Source organism: Ambystoma mexicanum, chromosome 3q (assembly GCF_040938575.1).
Source record: "Ambystoma mexicanum isolate Mex_15411 chromosome 3q, UKY_AmexF1_1, whole genome shotgun sequence".
NCBI classification, from domain to species: Eukaryota; Metazoa; Chordata; class Amphibia; order Caudata; family Ambystomatidae; genus Ambystoma; species Ambystoma mexicanum.
The window spans coordinates 148,096,592-148,118,886 of NC_090926.1; the positions used below are offsets into that span (position 1 = coordinate 148,096,592).

Here is a 22,295-nt window from a genome sequence, read left to right on the forward strand (position 1 = left end):
CAAAGGGGTTAAAAACCTTGCGACTATGGAATGTATAGTACTTTTGAAGAAACTCATGTGTTTTGTATGTGAAGAGACTGGAAAGACATTCATCCTTTTGAAGTCTAGGGGAAAGAAGCAATACTGGTATTGGAACATTATTTTCTGGAACATTGTTTTTGAATCCTTTGGAAGGCCGAGCGGCTGAGAACATTAATGTTGCCTTGATGAACACATGATCTTGAAATGGTCAATTACATTTTTAACGCCATACAATCTTGGATGGCCAGCAACTCCTCGGCTCTGAAATCAATTACTCATACTAGGCACACAGACAAAACTCAACTACCTTGGCTCATCCTACAGCAGTTTTTCCATCACAGGAACTATTATCTAGGTTTCTGATTATGTGAAGATATTGGGATTGTTTGATCCTCATCTTTCCTTCAAGAAACATGTTCTACATCTCAAATCCTCCTGCTCCTAGCATATCCATCCGCTGTGGCAAATACGCCGATAACTCTCCATGACCAACAGCGTTAGGATCGCAGCTGCCATCATCAATACTAAATTGGATTATTGCAATAGCCTCTTTATCGGATCCTCTCAGGCAACTATCAAAGGTCTACATGTGATCCAAAATGGAGCGGTTCAGGCTTTCTGTGGCCTTGGCCGACGCAACCATGTCATGAAAAAAATTACACTGGCTACCTGTCAGCAAAAGAATTAGATTTAAAAGGTATGATGATAGTCCATAACTGCCTGACAGGCATAGCTCCCAACTATCTCTCAGCCAGAATCTTCAGAGTCCGTTTTCGACTAACTCTCTGTTCCAATAAAGACATCCTCCTATGGCAACCTAAAGTCCTGTTGAAATTTGGTGGCTCAAGTTTCCAGGCCTGGGGCCCGAATCTCTGGAGCCAGCTTCCTCCTTGCCTAAAGGGCTGTGAGTCAACAGCCCAATTTTAAAAAAACAATTAAAGACACATCGGTTTGACTTCGGGCCAGGCTAGATTGCATGCACCAGCTTGCCTAGACCTTTTCCTTCTGTTATGACCTTTATTCGTTTTTTTATGTAAACTGTCTTGTGAGTGCTTTAAGACCCATGGGTGTACAACGCAATATAAAAACCGAATAGATAGATAGGGAACCCCAGAAGAATTCACAGACTCATCAGAGCCGCTAGAGGACATGCCAGTAGCCATAGCCAACCACAACCAGAGAAATCGGGTCAGTAAACAGGCTGAGCAACACAGATCTTGCTTGGATGGCAGGGAAGGGACAGTTCATGCAGACTGCCCACGCAGAACTTGCTCGAGAGAATGATCGCAGAAGAAGAAATCTGTTCTGGACCGGTCCATTTTCCCCAGAATCTACAGCAAGCACTGAACTTCAAGCTCATGTTTACCTCAAAAACATCACAAGCCACTTCATGCTGTGTGTCCTTGTATCTTCCCCCACAAAAACTCACAGTGTTGCAGGATCCTGAACTGTGCCACAAACACTCTTCGGTGTGCTAGAATCTACCTAGTCTGGAATGGGGAAATTGAGGGACTACAGCATTACTGGGAAACTGGAAGAAGAAGAGATGTGCTTCACAGGAGGTGAAGAGATGCCCTTCAGTTCCTCAAAGACTTTTAAAACATGTTGTCATATCTTTCTTCAAACATAAGATACTACTCAGCTTCACAAACATTTCAACAGAGAATACCATGTCAGAACATTATGAATGAATAAGTTCCACCCTTCTGCTATGAAGAGGCCAGTATCTTCAATGATGAAAATTCTTTGTGTTTGAATTCTTTGCTTCCTTGATTTTGACTCTCTACCACCTAAATCACTTAAGGGGGAGAATAAAATGTGTGCTCTGCTGCTCCTTTGGGCATCACCCGACTATACCTAGGGAGTACAGAAAGGCCTCAAACCCTGGACCCAGACAGCCTCTGCATTCGGGCTTTGGGGACAGGTGTCCTCCTAAAATGTCATCCTTTATGTAAATGTCTCCTTTCAACTTACTAGACTGCCATGCATTATTTTACAACCTTACCTCCAATGTAAATCTCTTAATCCATTCCAGTGGCTTATTTACCAACTATACTACAGACAGTGGAAAAATGTTTTCTTCTCCACCCGAGGCCAATCTGGTATAAGTTGGGGTAAAAGAACCTCTTATTTGTCCCATATCCCTGCCTCTGCACACAGCCAATGCCTAGCTCTGTCCCCTCCGTCAGTGGTCACGGCTTTACCAGAACCCACTTTGGCTATCCGCAGGAGAAAATGCAATAGGATTATTTGGTTAGTATCCCCCCACAACAAGTGCTAGGATTTCTTGAGCACACCTCAGTGTCAGCACATATCCACAGCAAAATTTAATTTAATACCACCTCCTCATTAGTAAGGTCCTCCACAAACCTTCTACCATCCATTTAGAAAAACACTCATCCCTGCTCCCTACTGTTGATTAATTTTGTTCTGCTCCAAAACACTGAAAACTGTACAGTTAGCCCACCATAAACCATATTTTTCATTTTCCTACAGGCTATGTTGTCAGGCTGCACATTTGTCTCCCTGACATTTTCCTCTCTTCCTCTTTCCCACTCTCCTTAGCCCAGTTACCTTTTAACTTCAGACCACGGCATGGCCGCCACCCAGGGTGCGGTCACAATTCAACTCTACACAACTGTCATGCAGCGAGGCGGGTGGCGGTTGTGGAGCCACTGGCGGTGCGGGAGATGTTCGTCTTCCCGTCGCGCCGTGACTGCCTACCCGTCACGATCTTTCTATCACCGGTCTAGTTGTTGCACGTAAGCGCGGCCCGGAGTATTTATTCCACCTCTTCTGGGTAGCGGATGTGTTGCAACAATTCCGGTTCTCTGCTTGTTGCCATCGCTCCCTGTGTTCATTGTTCCCTTCCAGCCCGCCGACTTTGTCTTCAGCGCTTTATCTTTTATTCCTGCTTTGTTTGGTTCATCTTCAATTGCTTTCCTTTATTGTACCTCTTTCCCTTTCCTTTCCTTTCTTCTTGCCTTACCACTCTTCCTGTCTTTTCTCCCTGTCCTCTTCCTTTTTCTGACTTGCCCACGTTAGAATCTGCTTCCTGCTTCTCGTGGGTTTTCTTTCTCTTCTACCGCTCACACGTGTACCAGATTCTGGCCTGCCTATTGGATTGCTATTCTGCACGTTCTACTTGCTGGTTGCCTGTTACCCCGTGTACGGGGTCTTTGTTGCCTTTCTGACTTCACTCCTCCAGGATCTTATCTGCCATCTCTCCTTGGATCGATTCACCTTGCCTTGCATTTGTCTCAAGAGTGTTCCGCCTGCGCATCTCTCCAGCTGACACCAAGGTCTCTCAAGGGTTTTTTGTGCCTTCGGGCTTTTTCCCCTGTTGGCATCCACGGGGGCGGGGGGGGGTCCTGGATCACCTCATCTGGTGGCACGGTGGCTTCCTTCCGTGGTCGTCCTTATCTCCACAAAAAAAGGAGAGTACCAGAAGAAAGGAGAGGAAGGGTTCAAGGAAGCAGGACGAAGGTGAGGAGCTAGGGGAGGGAGGAGATTCGGAGTCTACTTTTTCTGACGAGGATATCACTGATTCTGGTGACTACAACAAGCATCAGCGCTTCTAGAATACAGTGGTGATGTGTGCAGTATAAAAGACAATTGACATTTACTGCAGTACAGTGATGCCCAAGTGTCCCATGTTAAAGAACTCAAGCGCCATGATCTAAACGCAAAGATTGAGGGGGTGGAGCATCAGAACTCTGCTGGTTGAGGATAGCCAGATACCGTGGGAGATTTAGATGCGGCGCTGATGTTACTCCAGAAGTTCAGAAAAAATGAAAGTGGTGGGCGGGGGGGGGGGGGATGCCATTAAAGAAGCTAAGAACCAGATGAAATAGCAGCGTGTGCTAGTGCCACCCTACATAACACACTGCCGAAGTAGTGTCGAGTCAGCACCCACTTGCTCCAGAAAGTGGCAGAAACACTGGAATGGCCATACAGATGGCATTCAGTTGCAAGACATTTATATGTAAGAGAGGGTCCTGCAGAATCCTTGGACATGGATGTAAGGATCTTCTAGGTCGGCACACTAGATGAAGGAATAAGAGGATCATGGATCCATGAACATTCCTCAAATATATGTCACCGAGTCCAACTTCGGTGGATTATTTTTGCCCATTTTACCACTTTTGTTTGACCCCTGCGCGCACGTTCCTTCTATATACCAAACCCGCACTTACCATCTATAGTTTTGCAGCAAATAAAATTAAAATATTCGGCAAAGCTTCACTTGGGGGGATGGAGACCGGGGAGTGAGTAATACCGTCACGAGGTGTCATTTCGGTCCGTGAAAGGGATCTCCCATAAGAAGGTTGGCGCGCGATACCCACCACATCAGGCCCTTTTTGATATCTGCCGGCATCAGCAGATTTGACTGACCTTGCGTTGTTTTGGTCACAGGGGGATGAAATGTGCACGTGGTTCCGCCTCATGTGCTGTAGGGCCATGGACAATGCAATAAGACAAGAGGCCATTAGACAAAAGGATTTTCTGAAAACGCTATGCTGCTATGTGCTCCTTCTGGAATAAATGAGCTACAGTGGGCCCGACATCCTTGATAATCTATGTAGTCAAAATATTGGCTATGGTCGCATGATGGACAGTAAATCCGGAGGCTCAGGGAAAAAGTGGAAAATCAAAGACTCACTACGAGAACTGTGGTAGCCATGGAGCTATTAGCTCCATGGCTGCCACGTTCCGGGCTCCATTACCAGGTTCCTGCAATGGGGACTTGCCGGGTTACTCCGAGATAGGAGGACCCGGTAAATCCTCAATGCAGGAACCCTTCCCCATTCCCATTTGAGCCCCCATAGGGCTCAATGGGAATGGGGAGGGAGGTAATAACGGGCAGATTACATCTGGCCCGTTATTGCCTCCTTCTTCCCCTCACGGACCCAGAAAGCATGCCTGGTTTTACCAGGCGTGCGATCCGGGTCCCGCGATGGGAAGCTTTTAATCGGCGCTGCCGGAATGAAGGGGGCCGGTGCTGTACCAGCCACCTTCAATCCGGGAGCGCCAGGGACGTAATGAGTGTGCGGTGCCTCAGGTAAAAAGGACCAGTGAAATGTAAAGGCATCCAGTCCCGCCAAGTGCAGCCGAAAGGATTTGCTGGAGTTGTCGGAGCAAGGAGGGGAGATGCACACCGCACACACGCTCTGCTTTTTCCAAATAAAAAGGTTTTTTTAATTGCACAAAAAGGATACAGACCAAAACCCCATGCAAGGACATCGTACCAATAAGGAGGGGACGGGAAGTTGATCCATTCATTTGCAATCAGCCTGTTCCGTATACATATAAAAAAACAAACTTGCAGGAAATACTGAAAATAAAAGGGGACAATGCGTTCCTACAGCAACCTTTCCTATCAAACAAAAACAAAGATGGCAGAAACTATATCTGAACTGGTATTCCCTAAAGGCAGACCAGTGCCCTCTAAATGATGCGAACGGAGCAGTGAAGTGCTAAAAAGAAAAAGACTGCAAATCAACAGCAGATATATATGCTGGGGCTCCATTGAAGTCTAAGGTTGCATTGTAAAATACACTTTCCCTATTCAAATTCCTATAGAACTTGACCGACAGGGTAACTGAAAAACTGCTCACTTAAACCTCACCAAACGTGGTGTGCGTTCACAGTGTACGTTCGTCAATGCATACTCTAATATGTAAGTTTTTTTTTTTAAAGATTGGTGAATTTTACACATATTGGGGATAAAGTAAATCTCGAACAGATAGCAACACTGGTGCTATATCCACAAAAGGTCAAGAGTGCAAGAAGCACGTTCTAAATGAGCGGCATGTCGAGGTTACATAAGCTCAAGGGTCCTCAAATGCAACACAGAGGGTCCCTGAAACCCATCCACTGCAAGCAGCCAATCTCTACACAGGGGGAATACACATTGCACTGTTAACCCAAATGAATGCATATTTTGGTACACAGAGATCGGAGTATTCTGCATCATCCAGTAAGGTAGTAACATATCATCTTGCAAACCTAACTTCCACATAAGGTGCAAGCTACAACCTGCTGTAAATTCCTTAGCATATGCTAGGCCTTCAAGGTCTCAGTGTATCTTCATGCTTCTTTATACCGGTTCCCCAACACGCAGAATTTACGGAACAAGCTTGCCGTGTGGCAAGAGATGGTGTGGGGAGGTCAAAATAAGCTGGTAGATGTTGATCTCGTGCAAACTAAGGCCTTCTAGGCAACAACGAGGAGGAGATAAGTAGCTGCCAGCAATGTTGATCCCTGTTTTAGTACCAACTCTCTGTGGACAGAATTGTATTGAGCCCTTCCCACCGCGTGATCCTGATCGCAAGTTGATGGTGCACCATGCAACTCCTACACAAGAATGTTAAAGGTATTTGTACCGTGCACCGTCACCACCAAAGTGGTCCCCAGGCGCTCTGGCGGATCTGAAAAGGAGATTGTGAAAAAAAGGTGGGGTGGTGGGAGGTTAGTAGGGTGTAGTTGCGAAGAGTAAAGAAAGACATTGTGATGTGTTGGCAGCTTCAGTTCAATTTGCACTGTTCGCCGAGCTTAAGCATAGTTTACGGGTCTGTGCGAATTCCCATGTGCTGTTGTGCTTTGCTGCGTGTCAGAAGTAAAAAGTAGGGTAAAACAATTGGTGTAGGAGTGCAGCAGTGTTATTTGGAAAGGTGGAAGGCAATGGTTTTTTGGAAGGGGAGGATATAAAGAGTATCTGAAGATACTTTGCGACACATATTGAGCTGAATTGCCACTGGGTGCTTGAACTTTACTGCTTGTGATCTGTGAGGTATTAAGGACACTGGAGGCAGAGGTAAAACCCCACCTTTGCAGTGCATACACCTGTAGCTCCCTACATTCAGCCCTTGCTCGTACTGCTTCTACTGCATTATCCAGCCACGTGCCACTAAAGCCTGTTCTTGTGCCCAACATCTATACACACAAGTCTTTCCAGGTGGCTTGCGCTCATTATCAGTCGAGTCCATGGGCCCCAAGTTCTCGGTTTGTCATTTGTCCCAAACACTGTCAATGTGTAAGCCCCAATCCCCTTATTCTCCCTCAGAGATCCTCTGCTCACCATCCTATATGTGCACGTCACTGTTCATCTATTCACACTGCAGTGGTGTAAAAATGTGCCACCACCCCCCTGCCAGTTATGCAGATTTCTCCCCTGCCCCAAACTCGGCAACAAAGCACAGGCCTGCCTGGACCACTACGCATGCGCAATATGATCATGCTGTCGCAGGCGTACGCTGTGCACTGCACTAGTTGAAAGATGAAATTATTTTTTAATCAAACCTTACATCTTTCACGTAGCATAGAAACGGGTTGTGCCTAGTTCCTGAAACCCAAATGTGCCAGTAATGATCCTATGAGACAAAACGTTAATGCTGCCACTGCCAGTATAGTATCCATGTACACATTATCTCGTTGGCTTTGCTCTTAATTCCAGTAAAAGCCTACTTTCACAGAAAGAAAACGCATTATTGCTGCTGCACAAATGCGTGCACCCCCCCCACACAATCAAGTAAGAATACACTTCATATGGACTTTGCCCTTAAACAGTCAAAAATGCAATGCCACATTAAGAAAACATGTACTTGCTGACTGCACAAGTGCCTCCCACTCTCAAACACACATATTGGCTTTGCTCTTTATGCAAGTACAAAATGGCATGCCACAGCAAGACAATGTCCAGTCTGCCTGCCTCATTGTGCTACAAACCCCTCACCCAAATCATCATCCATATAATAAAATTAATCAAGTTGGCTTTGGCCAAACATGCCAGTAAAACATGTACAAAAACGTCCATGGTCGTAGGCCCCTTGCTTGGGCCCCAGCCTTGCATGCACTCATTCATACCCATTCACCCACAAGCCACTCACCTAGTGGCAGCTGCTGATTTCTTTCTTTAATTGGAGGGGCGTAAAACATTTCCCACAAATGTGGCAGATGGGTGCGCTTAAGCCCAAAACAACTAACCCCTCCTCTGAGAAATAGTTTTGAATAATGGGTTAAAATGGTTCATTATACAGCAGACTTTGTGAACATTTTGGGTAAAAAGCCAGACAGTTTGCAATTCGTTTTGTTGGGTAAATCATGAAAAAAATCCAAAAGATGCAAAATCACCAACAGTGCAGGATGTGCCCATACATCTCCATGCTGGCTGCACCAATATATGCCAGTATTCCCATATAAGAACACTCATGTTTGCTCTGCATATAATGCAAGTAATGACACTATGAATACATATCCATGCTGGCAGTGCCATTATATGGCAGTATCCCCCATGTAAGGACATATTCCTGTTGGGTTTAACATTGAAAATACCATGCCACAATAAGAAAATATGCCCAAACTGGCTGCATAATGTAGGCCAGTTTGATACATAATGTATCATGCTTACTTTATTATAGATGTCCAGAATAAAATGACATGTCACAGTAATGGCTAGACTGGCTGCACCAAAATGCCAAATCTAGCCACATAGTAACACGTATGCTTACTTTACCATAGATGCTCAGCAAAAAATTCCATGCCACAGTATGAAATGGCTAGACTGGCTGCACCAAAATGCCAGTCTAATCAAGTAATAAAATATATGTCATGCTTGCCTTATCATGAAGGAGGCCCATTAAATACCCTGTAATTGCGCACCCCCAGCCCATCAAATCAGCCCAGCAAGGGACACTATAGGCCGGCATCTGGCTCCTGTGCAACAGAGCATCAAAAAACAGGGAGAGCTTCCTTCCATGCAAGTGGAGCTTGAGTGCCTCCATCCCAAGAACTGTAGAAAGACATGTTTTTCTGAAGTCAAACCGGACTTCAGGAAGAAATCATTTCTTGACCTGGACGAACCCACTCTCCTCTGGGACATGGTGCGTGTGGCCCCTGCAACGCCACTGCAGACCTTTCACTTCATTCACGTCTCAATGTATCATGAGCCCTCCATGCAGCCCTCAGTTTGTCCATACACCCCTGTCACTCCCAAAAGCATAGCCTTGTGCCCTGGGCTATGTGCTCTGAGCCTTCACAAGTAGAAGGAAAGGTGTTGCAGTGGGAGACTAACAAGGATGACTGTATAACTATTCCAGTCTTACCCCCAATCAGAAGAGCAACGGAAGTCATCATACAGACCAAATTTCAGCAATCCCAAAAACCCACCAATGAAAATAGCCAAATCTTGTTCACGCCTACAGCACCTGGTAAATACCCCTGTTCCCCATTCCCAGAGGAAAAGGCAATGGCCATCATAAGGTGTGTCTCAGGCTAACATTCTGAAACTGGACACTTACTTCCGTCGGAACATCTCAGCAAATATACAGCCCACACTCCACATGTCCACTGGGGTAGCATAGGTCGCCTGGAGGAGCACTTCTGGGGCTCTGTACCACAAAGTGACCACCTGCAAAGGGTAGAATGATAGCAGGTCACAGCCTGAAAACCAAAATACTGCAAATCAACATTTTTTCTCTCTCAAATAAATGTCGGAAAGAAGACAAGTCAGTTACTAGCAATAATGACAAATGTCCAGGCCAATCAAGTGGGAACTGCAGTTTGATTGGACAGCACCACTAACGCCTAGAATACCACACAGACCAGTGGAGAATACAAATGTTTAAATGAGAAAATGTCAAGAAAAAGTAAAACAAGGTCTGGTAGAAAGGACTATGTAAAAGACTTCTGAAATCAATAATTGAACTGAAAGAGTAAGAAAAAGGACATGTTTTCTTGCTATCCAGTTGTATTATCTGCCGGGTATCTAGTTTGTGCCCCTTGTCTCAGATTTTGGGGACGCAGGTACGGTGGGGAAATGTTCAGCATTTAGGTAAGAGAAGATTTACTTTCTTTTTTTTTACTTTTCCCTGTCTGATTCTGGATTTGTTTTTCTTCTGAAATATGCATCTTTTTGATCATCTACTCCTTGACTTTCTTGGCCTTGGGTCCTCAAGAAGCCATTGCACCTTCCGGTTTTCTCGACTTTACTTGGTAGCCAGACTTTTGGCCAGATATCAATACCTAGCCGTAAAGTGTTTTTCCCCCCAACTTGTCCACTGGCTGCTCCAGGGGCTTTATAAGCTAGGGCGATTCATTTGCATCCCTGGCCTCTGGTGTTTTTCTGTTTTCATCCTATGCCATTTTCCCCAGTTTGTGTCTCCAGTGGCCTCTACCCGGAGGTACTAACCTTTCGTCACTGGTATATCTTGATTCCGCCCCCACCACACTGAATTTAACACATGTAGCATTTGCCCATTTCCACTTTGCTCCTTCATTTCCCTGCTACACTCTTGGTGCTCCCTTTCCTCCTCCACCTCAGATTCGGCATACTTTTCCGAATTCTTTGCTTCTACACTCCTCCCACTCCAGTGGTTATCAGGGGAGACCCGCCCCTACCCTTTTCCAGGCATACAACTAACTCCATTTATGTTGCACCAACAGCGTCCTCTTAAAGCCCATCCTACACCTTATGTTTCATCTCCCCTCGCTTGCCTTCCCTGACTGGATGTTAGGGGACTGCCGCTCTACTGTCCCGGCATTCATGCGTCTCCTCTCTCCCATTGAGCCACTTACTCCAATCCAAGTTGGTATGACACTGCAGCATACTCAGTAGGCATTTCATCACCGCTCAGATGCCACCCTGGGCCTTTACTATGCTTTTCCAGACACTTGCACCAGCCCTTCCTCCTGGACATTCCTGAGGCTGTGGCTTTTGCTTAAAGTGCTCCAGAGTGAGGGGGTTGAGGTTTTTTGTTTTTTGGGAACAAATGGAAACGGTTTGTTGGCGCTATCAGCATAATTGGGCTGTGTGAAGGAGCGGGTCATGAATCAAGCAAAGGGAGGGGAAGGAAATAAAACAGCAGCGACAAAGTGGGCTGTTGCCCGCATATTCCATCAACACTACAAATCCCAGAGTGCAGTCAGTAATAAAGAAATAGACTCCCAGTATTCACTCCGATTAAAAATGGCTATCCAAGGAATACATAAACTAGGCTCCACGGCGAGGAGATTGGAGATGGGCAGTCCAGCGTTGGAAGCAGCGGTTTAGCAGCCTTCGTGGCAATGGCGATACCACGTAAATTAAATTGCCAAGAGGTGGATTATTGTTCACAATAGAGTAGTATTGGGTTTTAAAGCCAACAAGGAGTGGATCATATCATGAAGGCTAAGGTTCTGGGTAGAGTTTAGTGTAGGGATGTAAAAAATGGGTATGGGTTTGCAACTTCTGGACAAGGCACAGTTAATGACACGGGCATGCTTAAGAATGGGGCAATAGGTCTGTCGAGGTGCGGCTTATAGTTGGGATGTTGCTGACGGCATAACGGTCAGAACGCTCTCCATCAGTATGGTTTGTCATTGTGCACGTGTTGAAAGGGTTGCCATTTGCCCTGGAAGGGCCAATGATTTCATTTGCATGAACTTCTCCTTTGCGTAGTAAATTGCAATACACACCACCTTTCACTGAAACCGCAGAGACCAGACCTGCATTTTAGGGCAACCAGGCGGTGGCATTTAGGGGGCACTTGCAACATTGTATACCTTTTTTCCTTGGCTTTCCTCTGTGGTAATAAAGGGGAATGTGGATTGCTGCTACCAATAAAAGGAGCAGAGCAGTGGGGAAGTCCATGCCATCACTCCCGCCTCCTACTCTGCTGTATAGCCTCTGTGGGATCCTTTGTGTATTAAGCAGTCAGGCATCAAACAGATTGCCATTGGCTTACTGTTGTATATGAAAGTTGAACGAGAGGCACCCGGCAGTTATCAAATACTGAAATATCTTTAAGTTAAAGACTACACAAAATAACGCATTTTTGGGCTGAGAATTCCAAGCGCCTGAAAGTAGTAAGGGCAGCCGGAAGTACGGGACTTTTAGCAGTGATGCGACCTAAGATTTCCATTTACTTCTCTTATTTCAGTTTGCTCCACATTTCCCTCACTTACATCTCGTGCACCGTTTTATCCCTTGCAGCCACAGGTCCTGGTTCTAGAAGGGTGAGACTGCAGGTGTATGGAAATGCTGCCCGTGCAATGTTATGCTGCCCAGGATGCCACTTGCTGCTTCAGACCATTCTGTGTTGCGCATTTTTTGGTAGTCTGAGAAGAGTTGTGCAGCCATGTGAAATGATATGCAGTGATGTCACTTGTGGAACTTTGCCTATTTTTGGTAAAGTGGTGGCGTGCTGCGTTGATCTAGGTTCATGCAATGCGTATACGTGCTATGCCGAGCCAACACTTGCTGGCCAACGCGAGTATGACCGTTTGCCTTTTCTTTGCCACGTTGAGACGTTCTAGGCTAGGTTATCATGCTCCACATACTTAATGTCGTGGTGTACTGCAAGGTATTGTGTCATGGTATGCTGGGCTTTGCTTTGATATGCAATGCGATGCTCAACTCTGTGGTTTTATGCCGGCCTAGGTAAATCCAATATACCATACCCACTATAGAAAAGAAACACTTCCAGATACCACCAACATTTGGTCCTCTCCATTAAAGGCATTACCTCATAACTCAACCATAGAAGAGGAACAAACAATGTGTACTTTACATCTAGTAGCAAGGCATAACATGTTTACCTCATTCTCACTATTCCACTCCCCTGCCTTGTGTTGCCAGGTGGTCAATAATAGACTAGGGAGGTACTTTAAGTGTACATTTCTTTAAAATCAGGAGTGCCTATGAGCAGCTTTTCAGCACCTTGCGCACCCAAACAGATCTTCCATTTCCAATTTCCTCACTGCAAAATCTGATTAAATTACATATATATAAAAAGAAGATGCATAGTACCAATGCCCCCCCACCTTCTCCCATTTCAACTCTAGTAGCATGCAGTTCACCGTCCTTTCCCTGAACAAAAGGAACCCGGACTAGGCAGCCCTAGCATACTACACCCTAGAATTCATCACATTCAGTTACCCTCCCACCCCCCTTCTGTATTCCATCCACCCTCTCTGCACGGAAGACCCCTGTCCCTGCCCCATGTTATGCCCTTTAGCCTCTCCTCCAGTGAACCTTATTGGGGCATTAAGTCCGGGGAATTCCATCACCGTCCGGATAATCCTGCCAAATAGAAGATATTCCCCTCCTGCTCCATGAATAGGTTTGTTTATATCCAATGTTTTTCTGCCGTCGCCATTTGATCATGTCCTTAGACCAACTCCTCATTGACAGCCCAGTCGATTGCTTCCATGCCATTGCAATTTGCCTCTTGGTCAGTAGAATCCCAACATAACAAATGTCACCAGCAATGTGCCTTTCCTTCTACCAGCAAGCAGGTCTTTATTGTTGCTGGTGGAGTCCAGCCTGGGAAATTAGACAATACTGCCATGACTGTGCCAAAAACTGCTCACTTGGGACACTCACACCACGTCTGTATGAACGCGGTCCTCCTTTCTGGCCTGGCTATACATCTTTTGTAGCATTGTAGCTGCAATATACGTTCGCTGTAAACATTTAAGGTCTATTAGCTTAAGCCTCATGCTACGGAGACACTTTTGCTGCTTCCACATGCCCTCGCCCATTCTACATCCTCCAGTGCCTGCCCCATGTCCTCTTCCTGCTTTTTGCTCACAGCTTGCACCCGCATTGCCGCCTTCCTCATATGCTCTATATAACGTCGTTAGGCGTCTGCCACCCTCCCCAGGGATATGATGGCTTGACCGACTGCATGTATTTGGGGCACTTTGGGAAGACCACTCGAGCTTTCCTACTGCATGCTCTAGCTCGGCATATGTCAAATAGCAAGCCCTCCCTGCTTCTAACAAGGAACCGGCAAGTGCAAAACAAATCTGTCCTCAGATAGCTGAATCTAATGTGTGATGTACCTATCCATTACGCGCCTTCCGGCCTGGGTCTGCTGCATCGTGGGGTACATCTCGTTACCCCATACTGGGATTGCGGCATATACATGTATTTGTACCCTTCTATTTTATAGTGACCTTATTCCACACTTGATGCATCATCTGCACCCCGAATGGTAGTTTCTTTACCTGTCTGTTGCCCATTCAGAGGATATTCAGTGGTGCCAGCAGGCGATTACAGCCTCTTTCAGTCACGTGACTCCCTCCGAACCATGGAACCACATATTGCAGTAACACCGCTATATAATAGTCAAAGGTGCAGCACCCAAACACACCCTGCTTCATATGCCGACCTGGAAGTTTGCAAATCTACCCTTGGGCTTCTGTTAGCCCAGTAGAGCGCACCATCATTTTATCCAGCCTAAGGAAATATTGCTGGGATGTTAGCATAGGAACCCCTTGGAATAAATATATAACAACACTCATTTTGGATAACTCTAGTCTGCCCATTAGTGAGCGTGGGAATTTCAGCCAATATTCCACCACTTTCCCCAGGTTATGTAAAGTATGCGCCACATTCGCTTTGTACAATTCCCCCACATTGGCACTAGCCATGATACCCTAATACCGAAATTGCTCTTCTGAGACTGGAATTGGTAAACCCGTCAGCCCGGTTTTGTCTGTCCATAATAACGTATAAAAGGCAGGATTTCGCCCAGTTAATCTGTATGTCGGACACTAGTCCGAACTTTTGCTCCAACATTCACAGAAATTGCCTCGGCGGAACTTTAATATACACAGAATATCTTGTGTTGTACAATAAATTAGTACTGCAAAACCAGCGCACTGCCCAATACAAGTTTCAATAATCAGATAATCGGTTAAATTGTGCGCTGGTTTATTCAAATGGTCAGCCGACACGTGTTTCGACCCTCCGGTTGTTCTCAAGGCTGAATACATATAAGAATTATAACACATATTCAAAACAAATATGCAAATTATAAAAATGAGAAATACAATTTTAAATTGTGTATCCATAAAATGACAATATCAATAACAAACAAAATCATAATAGTAATAATACATTTGTAACATACCAAAGTTGAGCCATTGAGCGGGGCATAGGAAAAAATGCACAAAACAGATTTGTTTTAAATTCTATCACATGATCATTACTAAGATTCCATGTCGGTCTTCATGTCACTCATAAGTTACTAAAAACTGTCCATTATGTTTATAGTTGTGATCTGGTATGTTTGCATGCAACCATACAGCAGTAATATAGACCTGTGTAAACGGCACCCTACAGCCAGTGAGCGCTACATAGTCGTTAAATTGTATCCGTAACCATGAACAGTGGAAACTCTGCATAGGCGAATTGTGGAATTCAGAGTCATAAGGGAATAGTTTCTTACCTGTAACTCCATTTCTCCAGCATTGGTATCTTTCATGGATTCACATGCTTAGAATATTCCCCGTAGTCAGGCTGGGAATCTCCGGTACATTATATAGACCCTTTCCCGTAGGAAAACTTTTTCGACGCTTATGCGTCCTATCCACCTCGTTTTGCATCATGCGTGCCCGCGCCGTCAGGACGCCATGATATAAATACAGGACCCGCCCCCGCGCTCCCTCAGATTTCGGCCCCCAAAGTAGTGGGGGAACCAGTTTGCATGCCCAGGGGAGGCAGGCGGGCGCATGTGAATCCATGAAAGATACCAATGCTGGAGAAATGGAGTTACAGGTAAGAAACTATTCCCTTCTCCAGCATTGGATCTTTCATGGATTCACATGCTTAGAATAGATTACATAGCAGTACCATCCCAAAAAAGAGGAGGCGTGCATGCAAACCCACATACTTTCCTCACAATGCCCGTTCCCTATGGTCGTGTACACATCAGCAATTGTCAACATAGGAAACGAACAATATTCAATCTCAATTGCAACAAGATCTAACCCCTCAACCCGGGCTTACCTTATTGGAATAGGTGTCGAAGCACCGCCTGTCCCATCCGAGTATCTTCGGCATGTTGTTGTGACAGGCAGTAATGGCAGGTAAAAGTGTGTGTAGCCCAGGTAGCCGCCATGCAGATGTCCCCTAGAGGGACTCCAGACCACAGCGCCGTCGACGATGCCGCCGCTCTAGTTGAATGAGCTCTTGGGCGTCGCAGAAGAGGCTTCCCAGCCTTGGAATGGCAGTACGAAATGGTAGACGATACCCATCTTGACAGTCCTTGCTTTGAAATGGCTTTGCCTTTAGCACCCAAACCATAGGCCACGAACAATTGCCTCGTTTTCCTGAAAGGTTGCGTGCGATGAAGATAAAACTTGAGAGCCCTTTTCACGTCTAATGTGTGTAACGTGTGCTCCGCTCCCGAGCATGGCTCTGGAAAAAACGTAGGTAAAACAATAGAGGAATGTTTATGGAACACTGAAGGAGCTTTCGGTATGAACTGTGGGTTTGTGGCAAGGACCACCTTGTTCTTGAAAATTCTTAAGTATGGTGGGTCTACCATTAGAGCTTGGATTTCCGAAATACGTCGAGCTGAAGTGATGGCCACCAGGAAGGCCAATTTCCACGACAAAAACTTTAAAGACAATGACATTGGTTCAAAAGGAGGTTTCATAAGAGACGCTAACACCAGATTGAGGCTCCACGCCGGAGGAAATTTCTTCTCTGGAGGGAAACTCCGAAACAAACCTTTAAAGGAAGTGCTTAATCAGGCGGTCGCTGAATAATGGTGCGGAATGTCGTTGACGGGTAAACCTGGTGATGGCAGCCAGGTGTACTTTTATCGACGACACCGATAAGCCCTTTTGAGCTAAGAACAGCAAGTATGGAAGGAGCTGTTCCAGCGTAATCGACTGCGGAACCAAACCTGGTTGATCCACACACCACTGACAGAAACTCCTCCATTTGTACGAGTATGAGGCGTTTGTGGAAGGTGCTCTTGCCGCTTGCAGAATACGACGACACTCCTCCAGAATCGTTAGCTGACCAAATTCGGCGAAGTCAGGAGCCAGGCCGTCAACTTGAGGCTGTCCGGGTCGTGATGCCAAACGATACCCTCCTGTCGAGACAGAAGGTTGGGAATCTTCCTGAACCTCATTGGCTCCGCCGCCGCTAGGTGCAGCAGGTCTGAAAACCACACCTGTCTGGCCCAATACGGGGCCACCAGAATCACCCGACATGGGTACTTGAGGATCCATTGCAACGTCCTCCGGATAAGAGGAAAAGGAGGGAATGCGTACAGGAATTTGTTCGTCCATGGGAAGGAGAACGCATCCCCCAGTGAGCCCTGCTGAGGCCATCTGCTTGCATACTGCGGGCATTTCCTGTTGACCTTTGTCGCGAACAGATCGATGGAAGGATGTCCCCACTTCTTGAATACGTGTTGTAGTTGCTGGTCGTTCAGCACCCATTCGTGAACTTCGTTCATTTCCCTGCTGAGGGCATCGGCTTCCACATTTCTCACACCTGGCAGGTGGAACGCCAAGATTAGCATGTTGTGTTGCAGGGCCCAATGCCAGATTTTCTGTGCCTCCGTCGACAGGGACCTGGAACGTGTTCCTCCTTGTTTCCTTATGTAAAACATTGTAGTCGTGTTGTCCGTCATGACACGCACCACAGAGTCTCTCAATTGAGGAAGAAAAGATTTTAGAGCCCACCGCACTGCTCTCAGTTCTAGCAGGTTGATATGCAGGGAGGACTCTTGTAAAGACCACCGGCCTTGTACCTGAAACGTATCCAGATGAGCTCCCCATCCGCTCAGCGATGCATCCGTCACCACCGTCTTCTGGAACTCCGGTTCCACCAGAGGCATTCCTTTCGTTAGATGAGTAGAAGCTCTCCACCAACGGAGTGCTTGTACCAGTTGTTCGTCGATGACCAGTCTGTCGGACCAGCGACCTTGGCTCTGCGCCCAACGGTCCGCTAGAAATTCCTGGCAAGGCCTCATAAACAGACGGCAGTTGTTTATCAACGGAATGCAGGATGACAAGGTCCCTAGCAGGGACATGTATCTGCGCACCGACACCCTGGTACCGCATCTCCATTCCGACGCCTTGCTTTGTAGCTTCTGTATTCTTTCGCTGGACGGTTTTACAAGGCTTGTGTGCGTATGAAACTCCGCTCCTAGAAAGACCAAGGTCCTCGAAGGCTCTACGGAGGACTTGCTGAAGTTTATCGCGAAGCCCAGTTCCTGTAAGAGGGACATCGTGGCCCCCAGACTGTTTCGTGTTTGTTCCATGGACGAACCTCTGACCAGCCAGTCGTCTAGATAGGGATAGACATGGTGGCCGTCCTTCCTTAAATGGGCCGCTATAGGGGCCAAACACTTGGTGAACGTCCTGGGGGAGGACTTGAGACCGAACGGGAGGACCTTGAACTGAAAATGCTTTCGCCCGACGACGAACCTTAAATATCTCCTGTGTCGTGGACGTATTGGGATATGAAAATACGCGTCTTGAAGGTCTAGCGACGACAGGTAATCCATGGGTTGCACTGACCTGATAACCTCCTGGAGCTTTAGCATTTTGAATTTTGAGCTCTTTAGCCATTTGTTGAGTACCCTCAGGTCGAGAATGGGCCTCCATTTTCCATTTGGCTTCTTGACGACGAAGAACCGGGAATAAACCCCTTGTCCTTCCTGTGCCACGGGAACCCGTTCTACAGCTCCTTTTTGCAGCATAAGCGCCACCTCTTGTCGTAGAACTCGAAGGTGGGGCTGGGCCGAAAACACTGGCGGAAGACTTGGAGGCTTGTTTTTGAATTGTAGCGCATGACCCATGCGAATCGTGTCCAGAACCCATCGATCTGTGGTGATGCATTTCCATTGGTCGATATGATGAGACTCGACCCCCCAGGACGTTCCGAAGGCCGTCATTGGTTGCTGGTTTGCTTGTCCTTCCTCGACGAGGGACCCGAGCCGCGTCGTCTGGAGGCTTGAAAATCTCTGCCTCTACGTGCCGACTGGGATGCACGTCTGTAACCTTGTGAGGAGTATGAGGGCCTGTTAAATCCACGGTCCCTAGAGGCTCCAAAGCGGGAGTTTCCGGAAGCACCCCTGAAGGGGCGAAAAGAGCGAAAACTTCTACCTGTCTGGAGGGCGCCAAGAGACCTAGCGGTATCCGTGTCTTCTTTCATCCCCTTCAAGGCTTCATCTACCTTGTCTCCAAACAGATGTTCTCCTTCACATGGCATGTCCAGGACTTTGAATTGGACTTCAGGTCTGAAAGTAGTACATTTGAGCCACGCTTGCCGACGTAGCACTACGCCATGATTGATTTGTTTGAACCCAGACTCTGCAAGGTCCACCGCAATATTAATTGCATGGTTCGAGGCCTCCTCACCATCTCGTACTAGCAACATGGCTGCTTTTCGATGTTCTTCCGGCAGATGTTCTAGGATAGGGGCTACTCTTACCGTCGTGGCGCCGACTGAGAGCACCTTTTTTCCAAAGGCGTCCTGCCTCCTGGCCTCGCTTTCTGGTGGGGTTGAACATTTTTGCTGTACTATGGCCTTCCTAGCCGCTGCCGCCGATACCACAGAGTCTGACAGAGGCTGTGATGTTAGACATTTTGGAGTGGACTCCGGAGCTTTAAACTTTTTCTCAATACGCCCCTTAATAGCCGGCTCCGAGAACGGATGACGCATCGTCTTGAGGCCTTCTTGCCACACGTGGTCCAGGATTGGGATGGCAAATACCGATTTCCTCCTTTGACCCATGTGATCAAAAAGAAAACAGTCTTTCTTTTGCTCCTCAGGAATTAAGCCGAACTCGGAACACGCTTTTCTCATCATTGCATGGAAGGCTCCCACATCATCCGGAGGAGATGGTTGTGCCTGGTTTCTCGTAGACTCTACCTCTACATCCGAATTCCATGTTGGGTCTCTCGACGGCGACCGGGAAATGTCCGACCCTGAGTCACCTCGTATAGAATCGGACTCCGATAGCTCACCCTCCTCCTGCGCTCGAGGACGATCCTTCACCACCTGGGAGGCCGACGGGCTTTTGGTCGTCGAGCGGGCTGCTTGAGCTTGCTCGTCGACGGAAGGTGCAGAAAATAGCAACGATGAAGTGCCAGGCTGAGGGATCTGCGTATCCAGACGCTGCAGAAGCTTCTGAAGTGTATTAAGCACATCCAGAGACAAAAGCGTCTGGGGGGTCAGCAACGTCGAGGATAGAGGGACCACACCCCCACTCGCACTAGTCGTCGACGTATTGGAAGGCCGTAAGCCCAAGTCCGACGGCTGCATAACCCTGTCACATTCTCCTTCCGCCGACGTCACCGACAAGGCCGTGTCTGGCTGCAGTAGGATCTCAGGGGGGACCGGGTCACAAACCTCTGGCTGCCAGGCCATAGATTGAGTCACCGTCGACGAAGGAATCCCCACCGCTGCTGCCTGAATAGTAATAGGCATCGTCAACGACACTGGGGTTGACGTGCAAGTAGCCGGCACCGAGCCTTTAGACTTCGTAGCTGATTTCGTTGCCGACTTCCCGGCTGAAGAGTCTCGACTCACGGAAGACCTAGGACGGTCCCCTGAGGAGGGTTTTGATGCCGCTTGCCTCGCCGTCTTAGAGGATGAGGAGGAGGAGGACTTTTTGTGTGATGAGGAAGATCCAGCATGCTTCCCCGTATGTTTGTCCGCAGGGCATTTTTCGACAGGCCACACCTTCTTCGAGGGAGGTTCCGACCTGCTCCTGGAGGCCGTGGAGCCAACTTCTGATGCCGAATAGGCACCCGCTCCGTCGTTAAGCCAGTCGACCAACCTTCTTTTCCGGTCTTTAAGGGTTTTTTGGGAGAAACCCTGGCATATCTCGCATGTATCCGCCGTGTGGTGCGGGTGGAGACAGTAGATACAAACAATGTGAGCATCACCTTCATAGACGTTTTTGAGTCCACATGTCGCACAAGGGCGAAATAAAGCTTTTCCTGACATATTTTATCCAGAATGTAACGTCGCTGATGCGAAAATACAACCTAATTTCGACTAGCAGTAACCACGAGGATCCCACTACTTTGAAAGACGGTTGAAATCTGAGGGAGCGCGGGGGAGGGTCCTGTATTTATATCATGGCGTCCTGACGGCGCGGGCACGCATGATACAAAACGAGGTGGATAGGACGCATAAGCGTCGAAAAAGTTTTCCTACGGGAAAGGGTCTATATAATGTACCGGGGATTCCCAGCCTGACGACGGGGAATATTCATGAGCATGTGAATCCATGCCAGACCCCATGCTGGAGAAGTATGGTTTCCGACTTTACCCATCTGTTATTGGAATATTGAACCTGTTAATATTGACAAATGAGGAATGATTTAGCAAGAAGAGTTTACTTCTGTCTGATAGAAAGTACGGTAGCTCATATTTAATAACTTACCCAATTGCTGTTCTTTGTTAGTATATCCTTTAGATTTCTGCTGTTTACCATGATAAGGCAAACATTCTTGTCATAAGATAATTATCCTGTTAAATATAATCTAGAGTTCACGGATGGAACAAGTTACTTACCTGTAACTGTTGTTCTCCAGCATGGGTCTGGCATGCATTCACATGCTCATGAATATTCCCCGTCGTCAGGCTGGGAATCCTCGGTAAAGAAAAAACCAGTATCAGTTTCGTTTCTGATCTGTCTTTCGTAGTAGTAACCAGTCACTGATCTCTGCGTCATACTGATCACAGCCAATGACTGCCCTCTACCTAAGGCCCGCCTCTGGCAGCCATCTTAAGATTTGGTAGCACGTGAAGTGGCAGTATGACCAAGTGAAAAGCCGCAGAGGGGTAGGCGGGAGGGTTCGCATGTGAATCCATGCCAGACCCATGCTGGAGAACAACAGTTACAGGTAAGTAACTTGTTCCTTCTCCAGCATGGGGTCTGGCATGGATTCACATGCTCATGAATAAAGAATACATAGCAGTACACACATGCACAACCAAGGGAGGTGGCAAAGGCTCAACATTAAGCATTACATCAAACTCAACATTAAGCAAATCTTACCTCCTCACCAGGCTCACCTTAGGCGAACAGGTTGCGCAGCACTGCTTGGCCGTCCCTGGACTCCTCCCTGGAATCCCGATCGACGCAGTAGAATTTCATGAAGGTGTGCGTCGACCTCCACGTAGCAGCCCTGCAGATGTCCAGCAAGGGCACACCAGATAGGAACGCCGTGGTAGCTGCGATCGCTCTGGTGGAATGGGCTCTCGGACGGCCAGGCAGCGGTCGGTTTGCCAACCGATGACAGTACATGATTACAGCCGGAGAGCCATCTGGAAATGGAAGCCTTCGAGAGAGCCTTCCCCTGATTGACAGGTCCAAAGTTCACAAAGAGTTGTGACGTCTTCCGAAAATACTTTGTGCGGTCCACATAGAACTTCAGCGCTCTAGCCACATCCAGCGAGTGCAAAGTCCTTTCAGCCGGCGATGAAGGCGACGGGAAGAAAACAGGCAACACCAAGGGTTCGTTGAG

The 22,295-nt window shown here is 47.2% G+C and overlaps 1 protein-coding gene across 3 annotated transcripts in view; it reads right to left on the reverse strand.

The window, feature by feature from the left end:
- The window catches only part of CDK4 (cyclin dependent kinase 4), a 735,471-nt gene that overhangs the window by 298,580 nt on the left and 414,596 nt on the right, over nucleotides 1-22,295 (reverse strand). For all 3 annotated transcript variants that reach the window (XM_069653350.1, XM_069653351.1, XM_069653352.1), the window contains one exon: nucleotides 9,321-9,430. In XM_069653350.1, coding sequence (XP_069509451.1) covers nucleotides 9,321-9,430 — 110 coding nt within the window. The remainder of the gene's footprint in view (nucleotides 1-9,320; nucleotides 9,431-22,295) is intronic.